Raw genomic sequence first — 17,272 nt, forward strand, 5'->3', positions numbered from 1 at the left:
CTTTTGTCCTATTTAGTTACTCTCCTTTTAGTTATTCAATGGTTGACTGGAAGAGATCCCTAAATAGGATAAGTCCGCCTTTGTTTATATTTTATCTTACCAATTAACTTTTTTTGTTTTTTTTTAGTGTACAATAAAGGAATAGAAATGTGGATGAGAGAATACTTTGTTAAGATTAACCACCCAATCCAGGACCCATGATCATAAGGCATACGTCATCGCATATAAAAAGTATTCCAAGTTTATTAGCGTTTACCTAAGTCGCATTTTACGATATCCAGGGAAAAGACATGGTCAGATATTCTTAAATGTCAGTAACCACACGGCACTTTATTTATAAACATATTATCCCTTACAGATAGACGAACGTATCTTAATCAAATTAGGGACGTCCTGGTAAAGTGTCAGGTCAAAAGTACCCGAAACCGCCGAGCTTGCATGAAGAGAGTTATGCATGTGGATGAAGCGAAGGAAGTATGCAGAGATCGTGGCAAGTGGGAAGAGGTAGTCTCTGCCTACCCCTCCGGGAAAGTGGCGTGATGTTATGTATGTACGTATGTATCCCTTACAGCGTAGACAGAGTCAGCAGATGATTATCATTGAAAGTACTTACCCTCTCGCACGGCGCCTGCGCATGCAGCTGCCTCGCCTGACCTCGTCCCAGGGCGTCCCTCTTCCTCTGCGCACTGAACAGACGCAGTTCCTTACGTTCCTCGTCAGAGAGGGCGTGGCAGTAGCGGACCTGGAAGTTGGTGAGGTGTTCTGGTAAGTGACACAGTTACAAAGAAGAATGTTCTTCTTTTGCACTGACGTCTTGGAAGCGGCAGTAAACGTAGTTTTAAGTAATTAATTTGACGTCAACAAACCAATGTTGTGAAACCCAAAGACATGACAAAATTTTAAAATTGATATTGATTGATAATTTTGACGGCCTCTGTGGCTCAGCGGTAGTACGCTTGTCTGTGACACCGGAGGTCCCGGGTTCGAATCCCGGTCAAGGCATGATGAGAAAAGAACTTTTTCTGATTGTCCTGGGTCTTGGATGTTTATCTATATAAGTATTTATTATAAAATATAGTATCGTTGAGTTAGTATCTCGTAACACAAGTTTCGAACTTACTTCGAGGCTAACTCAATCAGTGTAATTTGTCCCGTATATATTTATATATTTATTTATTTATATCTATGTCCCGTTTTAATCTAGAAAAATATTATAAAGCTGAAGAGTTTGTTTGTTTGTTTAAACACGCTAAATTCAGGAACTACTGGTTCAAAATGAAAAATTCTTTTTACGTCGAATAGACCATTTATCGAGGAAGGCTTTAGGCTATATACATCACGCTGCAACTATTAGGAGCGAAGGAATAATAGAAAATGTAAAAAAAAAAAACCGAGAAAATTATTCATCCTTGGGGGCTTCAATGATGCCCAAAATAACTATTCCACGCGGACGAAGTCGCGGGCACAACTATTAAATAATAAGTTTGAATTTGAAAGATAGCCGTGGGTGAGTTTAAAGATGTTTTTGCACACAAATATACGAGTAAAATCACTCTTTCCCGGAGGGGTAGGCAGAGACTACATATTTCATTTGTTTTAGGAGTACAAGTATAAGTAGGTACTCAAAGATGGTTCCAGTTGACCGAGAGACTTATTTCTTGTGTTTGGAAAACGATTACGTCTTCCTTCTCCTGGCGTTAGACTCGGTCACATCTTCACCTTTATGGAGAGGAGCCCGGGGTATTTACGACAATGATCCTGGATTAAGCGACTCGAAGCGACTCCGATCTGACCTCCGAAACCTTTGCAGGAACTAGTTCATATTGGGTCGAGCAAGGTTACACATTCAGTTGCCTGAATATGCAGGTTTCCTCACGATGTATTCCCTCACCGTAAGAGTATTTGTCAGCACCCGAATGTCTTGAAAATACTTTAAAGCCACGTTCAGCTGTTTGGCTTAATAATGGAATTAAGATTTAGTGACAAGTTGCTTGCTCACCGCCTATATAAGAAGAATTAAATCTTTACAGACTTTTAAAATCTTCATTAGAAGAGAAATAGCTATATATTTAAACATACACAAATAAAGTCACGTCGCATTCTTCTTTTAGGTGATGAGCTAGCTGACACTATTTGACTCTCAATTCTATCAGTAAGCAGCTGAACGTGGCCTATCAGTATTATCAAGACTATTGGCTCTGTCTAGGGATATAGACGTGTATATATGTATGTATGTGTGTACCTCGTTGTCCTGAGGAGGTAACTGCTGCAACAGCTGCTTCAGCCGGTACCGCTCCCCCACGCTGTTCACATACGGCACCTTGTCTTCTGGCAGAGCTGAGAAGTACAGGTGCACCTGGAAGTGAGGGAGAAAGGCTGTTAGACTCGAAAACTATTACGAAGTTCTGCTCTAATTTAGTGGTTGGTATTTGACTACTATAAACATATTAAGACAGCAAATGCGTTAATATATCTACATACATAAATGTAATCACGTCTAAAACCTTTGCGGGGAAGACAGTTGTCTTGAAAAGACTGCAAAGCCACGTTCAGTACCTACAAGTATGTTCGTTAATATATTTGTAAATTGACGTCAGATGAAAATGCTGCACTGTAGTTCATTCCGCAGCTTTTCTACACTTGCTCTATGGAAGGGGTAGTAGATAAAATTATATTTCAGTTATTTTGACCTCATTAAGTGTTCCCTTGTATTATCCTATTTTGTAAACAAAATCTTTTTCTATATAAAGCTTGGGGATTAGTAATAATATTAATATTCTATGACATTAGTCTCCATCTGTTCGTATTAAATATAATAACCCAGGCTAATGAAATGAGGACGTGTCTCGACTGGGAATCTTCCTGGGATTAGATCGGTACGCGTCGGTTACGAGCTGAGAATATTTATCTAAGAGTTTGCTATGAAATGTATCTCATATGGACGGAATGTAATTGAATGAAATGCATTATTCGGCGGCCCCTGTGGAGCAGCGGTAGTGCACTTGTCTGTGTTGTCTGTGTTCGAAACCCGGCCGGGTCATTATGAGAAACGAGCTTTCTCTGATTGGCCTGGGTTTTGATTGTTTATCTATATAAGTATTTATTATAAAATATAGTATCGTTGAGTAAGTATCTCGTAACACAAGTCTCGAACTTACTTCGAGGCCATCTCAATCTGTGTAATTTGTCCCGTATATATTTATATTTATTATACATACATAAATATAATCATGTCTATATCCCTTGCGAGGTAGAAAGAGCCGTCAGGTTTGAAAAGACTTTTAGGCCACGTTCAGCTGTTTGGTTTAATGATAGAGTTGAGATTCAAATAGTGACAGGTTGCTAGCCCATCGCTTACATGAAGAATGCCAAGTTTCTTAGTTAAATTAAGCGAGTTCCTTAATAATATAAGAACTTATAAAAATGTTGTTGCAATTTTCATAAACGAAGTCACGAAGAGGAATTTTCGGGCCAAATTTTCCTTCCTACTACAATATAAGTCATTAATAAAAAGAAGTATTTATTAGTGCCGTGTGATTCCCGGCACTAATAAAAAAAGAATAGGACCACTCCATCTCGTTCACATGGATTTCATAAAAGGCGACAAAAGGATAGGCTTATAAACTTGGGATTCCTCTTTTAGGCGATGGGCTAGCAACCTGTCACTATTTGAATCTCAATCCTATCATTCAGCCAAACAGCTGAACGTGGCCTATCAGTCTTTTCAAGACTGTTGGCTCTGTCTACCCCGCATACAGACGTGATTATATGTATGTATAAACAAAAGTACTTTCAAACTCTCTACAGTCTCAAATAAAACGAGTATAATTTGGAGAAAGCTGGCGATGTCTCGGGGTGAGTCCTTGGGGTCGTCTTAATTTTTCGCTCCGTTGATTACCAACTCTTATTACTTTATTTTTACTGTAATTATAAATACCATCGCTCGGTATTCAAAGCTCGGTCTCGGAGGATGGAAGGGGAAGAGAAACTTGGGTAATAAATTTAATTTTTAGACTTAAATGTTATTGTAGAAATAGTGATAAACTTTTGAGCGTCCGTGGTCGAATCGGGGAGGTGCCCGGTTAAAATGCGTTTGGCGCAAAAAGGCACAGGTTCGAATCCCACCTCGGACGTGTGCCAATTATTATTTAAAGCATGTCGTAAAAGGCGATTAAGGGATAGGCTTACAAACTCGGGATTCTTTTTTAGGCGATGGGCTAGCAACCTGTCACTATTTGAATCTTAATTCTGTCATTAAGCCAAATAGCTGAGCGTGGCCTATCAGTCTTTTCAAGATTGTTGGCTCTGTCTACCCCACAAGGGATATAGACGTGACGTGTATGTATGTATGCCTAATGATTAATGGGAAAGATCATCAAGATATCTCATCTTTCAAAAATAAAAACCAATCTGATATTAATCCTCTGTCGACGTCACGCAACTGTTGACATACAAAAAGCGTGACAACCGGTAATAATACATAATAACAAAGTATAATGTACAAATAATGACGGATAAACCGTAGAGATGAGATCTGTAACTGCAGCCTTCCGGGATAATCTGATTCTCTATTATTGACCTCTTAAAAATAAGTGTTAGTATAATAAAATCACGTCTATTATCTCTTGCGGGGATGACAGAGTGGTAGCTGGAACATCGTAAGTTGTTGTCATATTACCATATCAAAAGTAGAACATACATACATATAACATACATACATACATATGGTCACGTCTATATCCCTTGCGGGGTTGACAGAGCCTCAAGTATTGAAAAGACTGATAGGCCACGTTCAGCTGTTTGGTTTAATGATAGAATTGAGATTCAAATAGTGACAGGTTGCTAGCCCATCGTATTTGAATCTCAATACCATCATTACTGATATGGACGTGATAAAATGTATTATGTATACATGTATGTATAATTAAGGACGTCCCGAAACCGCCCCAGCTTGCATGAAGAGATTTATGAATGTTGATGAAGCGAAGGAAGTATGCTAAGATCGTGGTAAGTGGAAAGATGTAGTCTCTACCCCTCCGGGGAAAAGGCGAGATTTTATGTATGTATATTTGTCTGTATTCTCGGATATGTATGTTTAAACAGAGTGCTGAAAACAGCTCATTTGCAATATCGCTCAGAAGTCTAGACACTCATTTGCGCTTCTTTACCTACAGTCCCCCCTCCATTAAAAATCTTCAGACTAATACCAATACACTTGACCAACAATAGGGCGCCCGCAGCCGCCATACAAATCGCAAAATGGAGCAAAACTTACTACATTAAGGTGCGAATTCGTTGCTGCGTTTCAAGCTAAGGTTTGCGAACGTTTATTCAAACACAAATTGTGTCCTGGTATTGATTGTTTTTTATGGCTCATTAAGTTAGACATATCTTTGACATTAACTCACTTCGCTCTTTATGATATCTACGGCAGAATGTCTTTTTCTATACATCGTCTTCTTGATGTATGAACTATGCTTTAAAAGCGTGATATAGTACATATAGTAAGATTTCTGTAAGTTTAAGATAAACAAGCAGGCGTTTGGTACCTGATAAATTTTTTTCTTGCTAGTGTTAATATTACAAAAACATACATTTTATTGTTCCAGTGTAAAGGCACTTGAATTGCATTAGTTTGTGTTGCCATCGAGAGCTTCTTCATATTGCACCTCACAAACACTCGCAATCACAGATTCTCAAGTCTGCATTTCACCTTTAGTCATTAATCGCAGCTGTGGAACTGCAGCTTAAACCACAGAATGAGCCGTCGGTTTGACAACCCGTATTTGTATGGAGTGGACACTATTGTTCGATGGCCATTGTTTCGAAATTTGCGCTTTCTGAACTCGTTCGGGTTTTGTTTTACGCGTTCTCAGGAATCCCGTTTAAAACGCTTTTACTTACATTAGTAAAGTTTTCATCAACTCTTGTTGCAAGTTTATTACTAATACAAATACTAATAATTATCTTTATTGCCCATAAAAAATATGTAGTAGAAACATACCTTATGATTATGAATCAGTAATCTTATAAAAGTCGATGGATTGTAATTTATTTATGTAGGTTTTGCAAGCTAATTTGCAAAAAAGATAATTTAACGATCTTTGTGTAACAGAGGTAGTGTGCTTGTCTGTGACACCGGACGTCCCGGGTTCGAATCCCGGAAAGAGCATTATAAGAAACGAACTTTCTCTGTTTAGCCTGGGTCTTGGATGTTTATCTCTATGAGTATTTATTAAAAATATAGTATTGTTGAGTTAATATCTTGTAACACAAGTTTCGAACGTACTCCGAAGCCAGCTGTATTTGCATAATTTGTCCCGTATATATTTATATTTAATTAGGATCGACTCTATCCTGATTCGATGTTAAATTATCATTCCTCTTCCGTTTTTCAAACGTAGGAGGCAACTGCTAGGGGTTTTTCTATGACCACGATCCAAAAATGGGTAGGGCAGGTTGTTACACGGAGTCATTCCTCGTTAAACATCGTGGCTCCTTCAATAAGGAGACCAATCCAGGAGGTGTTATGGCTCGATCGTGTCAACGGCTCCAAACTATATTTTCGTATATTTAGTCCAGAATTATGCGAATTCGAAATCGTGGTTGAATGTGGTTGGAAAAGGAATGTTATGTTATGCCGTGTGGTTCCCGGCACCAATACAAAAAAGAATAGGACCACTCCATCTCTTTCCCATGGATGTCGTAAAAAGCGATTAAGGGATAGGCTTACAATCTCGGGATTCTTTTTTAGGCGATGGGCTAGCAAACTGTCACTATTTGAATCGCAATTCAATCATTAGGTAAGCCAAATAGCTGAACGTGGTCTATCAGTCTTTTCAATGCTGTCGGCTCTGTTTACCCCGCAAGGGATAGAGACGTGACCATAATATGTATGTATGTATAAATTATATGAGTTGTATGAGTGTATTCAAAACACTAACCTGCTCAGGTCTAAGTCCTGGTGGAACCCAGGTGTATTCCTCCAGCGCGCAGCCCGAGTCATCATCACTCTGCGAGTGCCTGTGAGGGTCTCCAGGCTTCATCAGCCTTTCAGCATGTTCCAGCAGCCCCCTGAACTTCCCCTGGGGTATAGGATGAGGGGACAGCGACATGGCTGACTGGGGGGACTGTGGAGATTGGTAACTTTGACCAGGCTGACTGAATTCTTGACCACTTCGTCGATAACTTGGGTAAGAGTACGGGTGGGGGGAGTTTGATTGGCTCGGCGCTGAAGAGCCGCTGTGGCTTGGTTGTGGCGAGGGGAGGGAAGGTAGCAGCCGGGGGGAGAGTGGGGATGACGGCGCTGGCGGTGGGGGGGATGAGGCTTGCTCGTGTAGCGGTGGTGGGGATGACCCGGTTGGTGACACCACGCAGTTGCGGCAGACCGGCCTGAAAAAAAGAGGGGATGTTTTAATTTTAAATGACAAGATAAATTTATACGTTATTGACCATGTTCCAGTACAGAGGCCTTGTTGACATAAGAAGAGAAGAAAAGTTTTTTATTCTTTAATGTAAAAATTAAAGGTCGTCTCCAATTTGTGCCGTGTGGTTCCCGGCACCAATACAAAAAAGAATAGAACCACTTCATCTCTTTCCCATGGATGTCGTAAACGGCGACTAAGGGAGAGGTTTACAAACTTGGGATTCTTTTTTAGGCGATGGGCTAGCAACCTGTCGCTATTTGAATCTCAGTTCTATCATTAAGCCAAATAGCTGAACGTGGCCATTTAGTCTTTTCAAGACTGTTGGCTCTGTCTACCCCGCAAGGCATATAGACGTGACCATATGTATGTATGTATGTGTTTTGAATTTTTTTTAATAGACATGTCTATATTACGCAAATTGGCAAAAGTAATTAACGGAATGGCTTCTAAATTAAGGATTATTATTACAGGCGTTGGCCTTGGAACCTCCTGTTGAAGGGGGTCTTTCAGTTTTTTGCTCTTTCTACCCCGTAAGGGACAGAGAAGGGACGTACGAGTATATCAGACTTCTTGCGGTTGAGATGAGAAAATCGTTAAAAAAATTGACAAGTAACAAGTAAGCAATATTTTTTATCATCTATCTGATGATTGATCAGTAGATCACAATCCCAGAATAAGTCGTGACCTGGCGGCATTCTCAATGATCTCACTCGTTAATTAATGATTTATTAACGGAAGATTAATTGTTTCTAATGGAAGCGGTAACTTATTGTGACTTGTCAAAAAGGGCGTATAATATCAATGATCTTATTAATCAATACTCGTACATATTATAAAACAGTAAAAAAAATTGTACTGTACATTGAGTATAATTAAAAAAAAATATTACGATATAAAAATATAACCAAGCATGAATTTGAAAAAAAAGTCTGTCTGTTTGTATGTTTGTTTGTATATGCTAATCTCCGGAACTACTGAACGGAGACCACGGATCATTGTAACACTATTCGAAACTTCCGAGATATTATAGAGGTACGTTACATACATATATATAATCACGTCTAAATCCCTTGCGGGGTAGACAGAGCTAACAGTCTTGAAACTACTGATAGGCCACGTTCAGCTGTTTGGTTTACAGATATAATTGAGATTTATGTAAAGTGACAGGTTGCTAGCTCATCGCCTAAAAGAAGAATCCCAATTTTATAAGCCTACGTTGCGTGCGAGTTTAATAACTGTAGTATTTATTTATAAATAGTATAATGTCACACGTCATTACATCGTTCTATGTATTCTGTATCACCGGGAAGCCTTTACGCGTCTCTCAGGCAAAAACCTCACTTAATTCTTGCAAAACCTTGTAATTTTCACGTAATGTTGATTTCACTGCATACAAATGGCATGATTAAAGAACCAGTAGACACTAAAGGGATTGGAACTCAAGATAAACATGTATTTTTTATTTACTCTGTCAATGTTTATGAAGTTAGGGCCGGTTCATTTGCGTGTGTAATTAATTGTTAGCAGTCAGTGCCGTGTGGTTCCCGGCACCAGTACAAAAAAGAATAGGACCACTCCATCTCGTTCCCATGGATGTCGTAAAAGGCGACTAAGGGATAGGCTTACAAACTTGGGATTCTTTTTTAGGCGATGGGCTAGCAACCTGTCAGTATATGAATCTCAATTCTATCATTAAGCCAAATAGCTGAGCGTGGCTTATCAGTCTTTTCAAGACTGTTGGCTCTATCTATCCCACAAGGGATATAGACGTCACCATATGCATTTTTGTATGTAGTGGTGTCATTGGCTGGATCAGAAGGGCTTATGTCCAATAGGAATCTTACGAAGTTATTATAGTAAAACAAAAATGTTATAAATTGATAGTATTATGACAAATTTAAAGATATTTTAGATGCTCTAAAAATTAAATTTCAAGTTACTGAACTTTATTTTAAATGTTTATAAGAAATGGTCACTTTCAGTCGGTAATAAGACACTCTTTCTAGCGATGAAAATGATGATTACCATAAAATCTTTGCTAAATCACAATGTATTATAAGCAGATCACGAGTTTTTAGGCAAATAGCTGAGAAATTATTGGAAATACGATGAGAGAGTGAGAGAAAGATATGAAGTTAGTCTTCATACATTAGCAACAATTACATCAGTGAATAGATCTATATGATTATCTCGTGGTGCGCGGGCGGTCGGTATCAACTCATCTCGAATCGATACAATCGCTGTGTGAATCGATACACGACTCGATTTAAACGCCGGTAAAAAAGGGAACGCCCGGAATTGAACATGTGTCCGAATGCGTTTTATAGTTTTATCTACCATCGCTCCCACATATCAAAGTTAAGCGGTGCTTTACATACATACATATAGTCACGTCTATATCCCTTACGGGGTAGACAGAGCCAATAGTTCAGCTGCTCGGCTTAATGATGGAATTGAGATCCAAATGGTGACAGGTTGCTAGCCCATCGCCTAAAAAAAGGATCGCAATTTTATAAGCCTATCCCATAGTTGCTTTGTACGACATCCATGGGAACAAGACGGAGTGGTCCTATTCTTGTTTAAAATGAATATGAAAGGATGAGTTACAACTATTTATTTCTTAAACGTTCTTAATAATTCATGTTAATCAATGCACTGTACTAATTCATGCAAATATTGTAAACTAAATTAAAAAAAAATAAACATCGACGCCACAGTGATTCCGAGTAACCACAATAAAAAGGACAATAAAATCTTTTTTATCTCATCGAATTGGGTACTTACAACAACCGTTGGTTCCCAATTAATCGTAAAATGAATCGGTCCGCCTAAACTCCGTCACTGAAGAAGTGAAACAAATTGGAGCCGATACCCGAGGAAAATATTTACGGTCGGCCATTGAGTTCGAGGGCCAATAAAAAGTGTCGACACTTCGTTATATTCAGATGAAATATTAACCTCACCTTACTTAGTACCGTAGTAACTACCCACTCAATTTTTTTTACCTGTACTCTGTAAATTTATTAGAATTGTCTATTTGTCTCTCTAATAAAAAGCTATTCTAGATGAATATGCCTATCTCCTTAGTCGCCTTTCACGACGTCAATGTGAAAGAAATGGAGTGGTTCTATAAAGTAAAATTCTTTATTGACTACGGGACTATATAACTAAGAATATCAGTCACTAGTACCGTGTGGTTCCCGGCACCAATAAAAAAAAAATAGGACCACTTCATCTTTTTCACATGGATTTCAAAAAAGGCGACTAAGGGATAGGCTTATAAACTTGGGATTCTTCTTTTAGGCGATGGGCTAGCAACCTGTCACTATTTGAATCTCAATTCTATCATTAAGCCAAACAGCTCAGCGTGGCCTATCAGTCCTTTCCAGACTGTTGGCTGTGTCTACCCCGCAAGGGATATAGACACGATTATATGTATGTATGTATGTATCACTAAATGGGCGTGTAACCTTCCACGAGCTATTGTTTGTCTGCCTGTTATATACAAACTTAACAACTGTATTACACCTGACTATATTGAATTATTCATGTTACTCGCATGCTTTAAGGTTCAGCAACAGATTTTCACCCGTATTCACAAACAATACTTGTTTAAGCAAAGGAGCAGCACTATGCGAAGTAAGACATTTCTCAATGCGTTCCATATGGCAAGCATTCCATTTCGTAAACAATACTCAAGCGACACTTGACTAAGCGAACGCATTGCGTTGATTAAAGCTCTGTGATTGGTTCGTTTACGTTACGCAGTTCACTCTGCTTCTGATTGACATCTGTCAATTGTCAATATAACCTATAAAATACGATAAATATTGTTCGAATGGCAAGAGTACAAAATGTACCACATCTTTGGTAAACCTGTAGCGTCGACGGAATTCTTCCGAACTGTAGTAATCAAAGGGATCTTGAAAATCCCGTATCACTTTTCTGGTATTTATTATACTGTGCTCATCGTGCTCATTGATATAATTATCAAATTCTTCTTCACTGCTGTAATCCATTTTAAATAAAATATTTCACTAATCTTGATACACAAACAGAGCAAAAACAAATCTCGAAATACAACTAACCTCAAAATAATAGACAATAGACACTATGCGTTGCTTAATACAGCTCGCAAGCAACCTTAGCTGTGCGTTCATTTCAAGTGACGCATAGCGCCGACCGTCGCTCGGTCAAGTATTGTCTCTGAATAGGTTTATGGGACCCTGTGCATCCACGCACACTGTGAGAACTCATAGTATTGTTTATGAATACGGGTGTTAGAGATGTACTTCGGAAGAATATTAAAATGTCTTAAACACTAGTAAGTATTTAAAAACTGCTTGTGTTTGTAGTAAAGTATAAAATGAGTAGCCTTCTTTATTTTTAAGTTAAGAAATTATAATATAATACCTAAGCTTTTTAAATTATTGCTGTTATTAAGAAACATATGCATGAAGTATATAGAAATCTCAAAAAATACTGTAATTTAAGTTATTCTTCTAAATGGGTCATCATTTTCTCTGCCCACTCAAAAGGTTTCACTAAACAGGTACATAATGTGCTGATGAAAAATTTTATTTAAAAATTTATTACAAATATTCACTTAGAAAGTTGTGCCGGGTGGTTTTCGGCACCAAATGGAAAAATATAGGACCACTCCATCTCGTTTCACAAAATATGGTCACGTCTGTAGCCCTTGCGGGGTAGACAATGGCCACGTTCAGCTGATTGGCTTAAGGATAGAATTGAGATTCAAATAGTTACAGGTTGTTAGCCCATCGCCTAAATAAGAATCCCAAGTTTGTAAGCCTATCCCTTAGTCGCCTTTTACGACATACATGGGAAAGAGATTGAGTGGTCCAATTCTTTTTTGTATTGGTGCCGGGAACCACACGGCATTATTTTGCTCTGATTTTAAGTCCGGGATGTGTTTACTTATAAACGGATCACATACAACATAAATTCCTTTCGTCTAACAGTTTTGCGCATAAAATTTACTCGGCGGCGAGATCCTAAAAGATAATGATAAGCTTCGAAAGACTCGAATAAAGCTTAGTATGTGCAAGCTGTGGACAGACGGACATTCCCACATTTATAAAGCCGTGATATGAATGATAATGAGATTTTGATTTGTAAAAAGAGATGGCGCTTCTGTAAATAACTATAAAAGGTATCACAGTTAAAGTTAATGTCTGAAAATTAAACATTATTTGTTTGGGTTGTAAATATATTTATAGTTTGATTTCGGATTTATTCAATTACTTGAATTCCTCAGTATGTTTTCATGAGGTAACCTGAACATTCAGGTAACTAAATAAGTACGTAACCATGATTCATTATGGGTGGGTTGTGTAAACCTGACTCATCCAATCCAGGTTCATGGTGAATTACATACATACATACGTCTGTATTTCTTGCGGAGCAGACAGAGCCAACAGTCTTGAAAATACTGATGGGCCATGTTCAGCTGTTTGGCTTAATGATAGAATTGAGATTCAAATAGTGACAGGTTGCTAGCCCATCGTCTAAAAAATAATCCCAAGTTTGTAAACCTATCCCTTAGTCGCCTTTAACGACATCCATGGTAAAGAGATGGAGTGGTCCTATTTTTTTTCTGTTGGTGCCGGGAACCACACGGCAAACCCGTCATGTTCACATTAATTTAATAACTTTTACTAATTCTCCTTTTGCAAATTATTGCTCATTGTTGTTTAGTATGTGAACTGTTTTCTTATTAAAAAAAAAATACAATGACTTTACTCTCACTGATAACGGTTAACGAGCGGTTAACTAATTAACTGTTATTTGTAACGATTAGAGGTGTTGAGCGTCAAACAGAGTTATGATTATGATTATCACACCTCTTTCCCCGAGGGATAGGCAGAATTAAAAAAAAATTGTTAAAAAATTCAAAAATTCAAAAGTAATTCATAATAAAAAGCGAAACAGCGATATCAATCTATATCCACTAATATTATAAACCTGAAGAGTTTGTTTGTTTGTTTGAACGCGCTAATCTCAGGAACTGCTGGTTCGAATTGAAAAAATCTTTTTGTGTTTGAAAGACCATTTATCGAGGAAGGCTAAATGCTATATAACATCACGCTGCAACTATTAGGAGCGAAGAAATAATGAAATATGTGTAAAAAACGGGGAAAATTATTCATCCTTGAGAGCTTCGATGATGCCCAAAATAACTATTTCACGCGCACGAAGTCGCAGGCACAGGTAGTAAAGTTATAATAATAAAGTGTTTGAAAGATAGAAAAATAAGGGTATCTTGTTGGCCATAGGACCGTTAAAATGTAATAAATGTAGGTCTTAAGGTACGTACAGTGGGCCGCACAGACAGGTATACCACCTGGGTATCGCAGACGTTTCGAAACCGGTATAATTTTCTATGTGATCGACTGTACACGTCAAGTTGATTCACGTGATTATGAAGTGACATAATATAGAAAAACAAACTGCTAATCTTCCTATAACTAGTTATTTATAACCGTTATCAGCGTTTCCCGGGGTAGCAGTAATGTTAGTTATGATAATAGTTGCTGGTCCACAACGGTATATTATGGGGGGAAAACGCTAAGTGTTACAGCATTAGCTCGAATTAACTAATTGCTTATAATCGTCAAGCTGTGAATTCCTCGCTCGAGTGTGGTACAAGTTATAAACTTTTTTTTTTATATTGTACTTTTTTTTTTCTATATATACATTCATATAACCACTTCTATATCCCTTGCGGGGAAGACCGACGTCTTAAAAATATTGATAGGTTACGTTCAGCTGTTTGGATTACTGATAGAATTGAGATTCATATAAAGAGACAGGTTGCTAATCCGTCGCCTAAAAGAAGAATCTCAAGTTTATAAGCCTATCCCTTAGTCGCCTTTTACGACATCCATGGGAAAGAGTTGGAGTGGTCCTATTGTTTTTTTTTTCCATTTATATCCGTGATAAAATCAGCTCAGCAGTTAGCGTAATAAAATTAAGAACAGCGTCAGTTATCGAATGGTTGAGACGTTCGGCTCAATGCGTAAATAATTCCCGTCGAGGCAAAAGAAAACCTGACTAACTGTATCCAGGAACTTGGTCAAAAAACGCACCCTGGTCTCTTCTCCAGAGAGGTGAAGATGTAACTGGGACCACAGGATGAATAAGAATGAAATTAAGAGCAGCCCTCGGAGCGTAGCACGCGTGACGCCGTTTTTAACGCGCAAGTAACTAATGCTGTTCGCTTTTTACAATGACGTGAAACGGGATAGCGATAGTTTAACGCGCGATAATAATGGCGTAGCGCGTGTTGTGTGTATGAGACGATGATTTTGGATACTCTCAGTTATTTCCCATTATTTATTTGTACTACTCACATTATGGATTTGTTACTTCCAATTATTTATTTGTACTCATTCGATACAAAGATAGGGCAGTACTTAATATTCATACTCAATTGATATTCATAGCAACCGGCGTTAACATCTGGTAACTGGTTCGCTTTATTTTATTTATTGATATTTTATACAAGATACACAATGAAGTGTTGAAATACATACATCATGCTTTAAATGATATGTTTTAATTACTTTTACATCATAATTATTTTTAGGAATTGATACATTTTTTTATATATAAGTATTTTGCAACGAATACAAAAGGTTCCAATCCAACCGACTAGAATTGTCTGAAGAAGCATTTAGCGTTGAATTGTTTTTTTTTTTTTTTATATATTTCACAATTTCTTTGTAATTAAAGTACGAAGTAACATACAATACAGTTAAATAGCTATTTTTGAGTGTAATGTAATGGATTTCTTTCCAAAGCCATAAAGTTACTCTAGGGAAATTTCTTCGGAATATTCACGAAGCGATACATTAGGTACTATTATTAAAGCTTTTTATTAATTAATATAAATCGCTTATGCTTATGACCTGCCCCAAACCCCACAACGTCCTGGTACACGCTTGCACCTCAAGTTCTCACTCTTAGTAAATTACGAGAACAACTTTCATCGCATCGCTAACGTCATGTTGAGCGAGCGGTTAAATGTTTCAAAAGCACATATGTACATACGTCTTTATACCTTACAGGGTAGACAGAGCCAATTGTCTTAAAAAGGCCGAAAGGCCACGTTCAGCTGTATGGCTCTATGATGGAATTGAGATACAAATTGTGACAGGTTACTAGCTCATCGCCTACAATAAGAATTCCAATTTTATTAGCCTTTCCCTTAGTCGCCTAATTAGTGATTATAAATTAAATTAAAAATCAGCGGCCATGTTACACCTGTGTTTATGGTTGGTATTATAAAAATATATGACTCATAGTAATGTAAAGGAGACGCCTAATGAAGAGAATTCAGTTAGTTTGTGCGTTTTTATTGACCCTTCGTTCTAAGAGGTCAAATGATTAGAGATTGTATATGTATATTATTGTATATGTATAGAGGACAAATCACACAGATAACGAGAAATAAGTTTGAGACTTGTGTTTGATGCATTAGCTCAACGATAATATTATTTCGTAATAAATACATATATATATAACATCCATAATCCAGGCGAATCAGTGTTCAATAAAAAAATAAGAATAATGAAAAGTGAAAATCTGTTAGAAAAGGCAGACCGCAAAAACCTTCTTTGATGATATCAAGTCACCAGGAAAATAAAAATTGGCGAAAGAAAATTGCTAATGCCGAAATTGGGCTGATGCAGAGAAAAATCAAGGAATGCGGAACATGGGCTCCAAAAAATATAGGCATTGGTCCTATTGGAAATGTTAAAGTTTAGTTACATTTTTGAACGAAAGTTTTAGTTCCTAAGTTGGCCACCGGCGCTATTTTTTTCTTACCAGAGAACGCGTCATTGTTTAGTTGTACTTATTAAATAAAAGTTTTCTTGAAAAAAATCAAGCAGTTTATTGATATTAAAAGCCTAATCCTAATTGGAAACATGCAAAAATGAGAGAAATTGAATTTGTAGGCATATTTTCAAAACCCATTGGTTTAAATAGATTTACAACTGCTTCGTCTAATCTTCTATTTACTAGTGTGAAAGTGTAATTATGCATGAATAAACTGAACTCTAGTTCAAAACTAGTTTTAACATCACACGGCTCATCTTACATTGGACATCAAAACCATTTTCTTGTGAACCCCAACTCTAGTTGGTTTGTTAAAAATATAGTTCAAGTTAGCGTGGGCGGCGTCTGAAAGTAAGTCTAATTGTTGTTTACTGGTCAAGTATTTCGATGTGATTTAGATATTATTTATGATACTGTACGTCTCGTGATTGGCTGTTACTGTTACGAAGTATTCACGTAAGTACTTGTTACCAGATTACGCGAATGAGGAGATGTGGCTATAAAAGTGTATTAGGAAGGGAAGACTTTTGCTCAGCAGTGGAATATAAATAGCTCGTAAAAAATAATAAAATAAAATAAATTAATATACATATACGGGACAAATTACACTGATTGAGTTAGCCTCGATTACTTTGAGGGTTCGAGTCTTGTGTTACGATATACATATTTTTTAATATAACTCAACGATATATAACAAATAATAAATCGGTACTTATAAAGATAAATATCCAAGACCCAGGCCAAATAGAAAAAGTTCTTTTCTCATCATGCCCTGGCCGGGATTCGAACCCGGGACCTCCGGTGTCACAGTCTAGCGTACTACCGCTGCCCCACAGAGGCCGTCAAAATAAATTAATACATTATTGAGATACTCGTACAAATCTAAAACTATCAATCATGTTTTTTTGGTGTAATCGTTCTTAAACTACTTTGAATTTAAAATAATTCTATACTGAACTCTAGTTCGTCTATATGGCCGGAGA

The 17,272-nt window shown here is 37.4% G+C and overlaps 1 protein-coding gene across 2 annotated transcripts in view; it reads right to left on the reverse strand.

The window, feature by feature from the left end:
* Window positions 1-17,272, reverse strand: part of LOC106139154 (protein prickle) — a 348,600-nt gene that overhangs the window by 88,984 nt on the left and 242,344 nt on the right. For both annotated transcript variants that reach the window (XM_060949575.1, XM_060949576.1), the window contains 3 exons: window positions 6,945-7,392; window positions 2,243-2,356; window positions 614-742 (listed from right to left, as the gene is read on the reverse strand). In XM_060949575.1, the coding sequence (XP_060805558.1) occupies window positions 614-742; window positions 2,243-2,356; window positions 6,945-7,392 (691 nt within the window). The remainder of the gene's footprint in view (window positions 1-613; window positions 743-2,242; window positions 2,357-6,944; window positions 7,393-17,272) is intronic.

The sequence above is a fragment of the Amyelois transitella genome, chromosome 19, assembly GCF_032362555.1.
Source record: "Amyelois transitella isolate CPQ chromosome 19, ilAmyTran1.1, whole genome shotgun sequence".
Classification (NCBI taxonomy): domain Eukaryota; kingdom Metazoa; phylum Arthropoda; class Insecta; order Lepidoptera; family Pyralidae; genus Amyelois; species Amyelois transitella.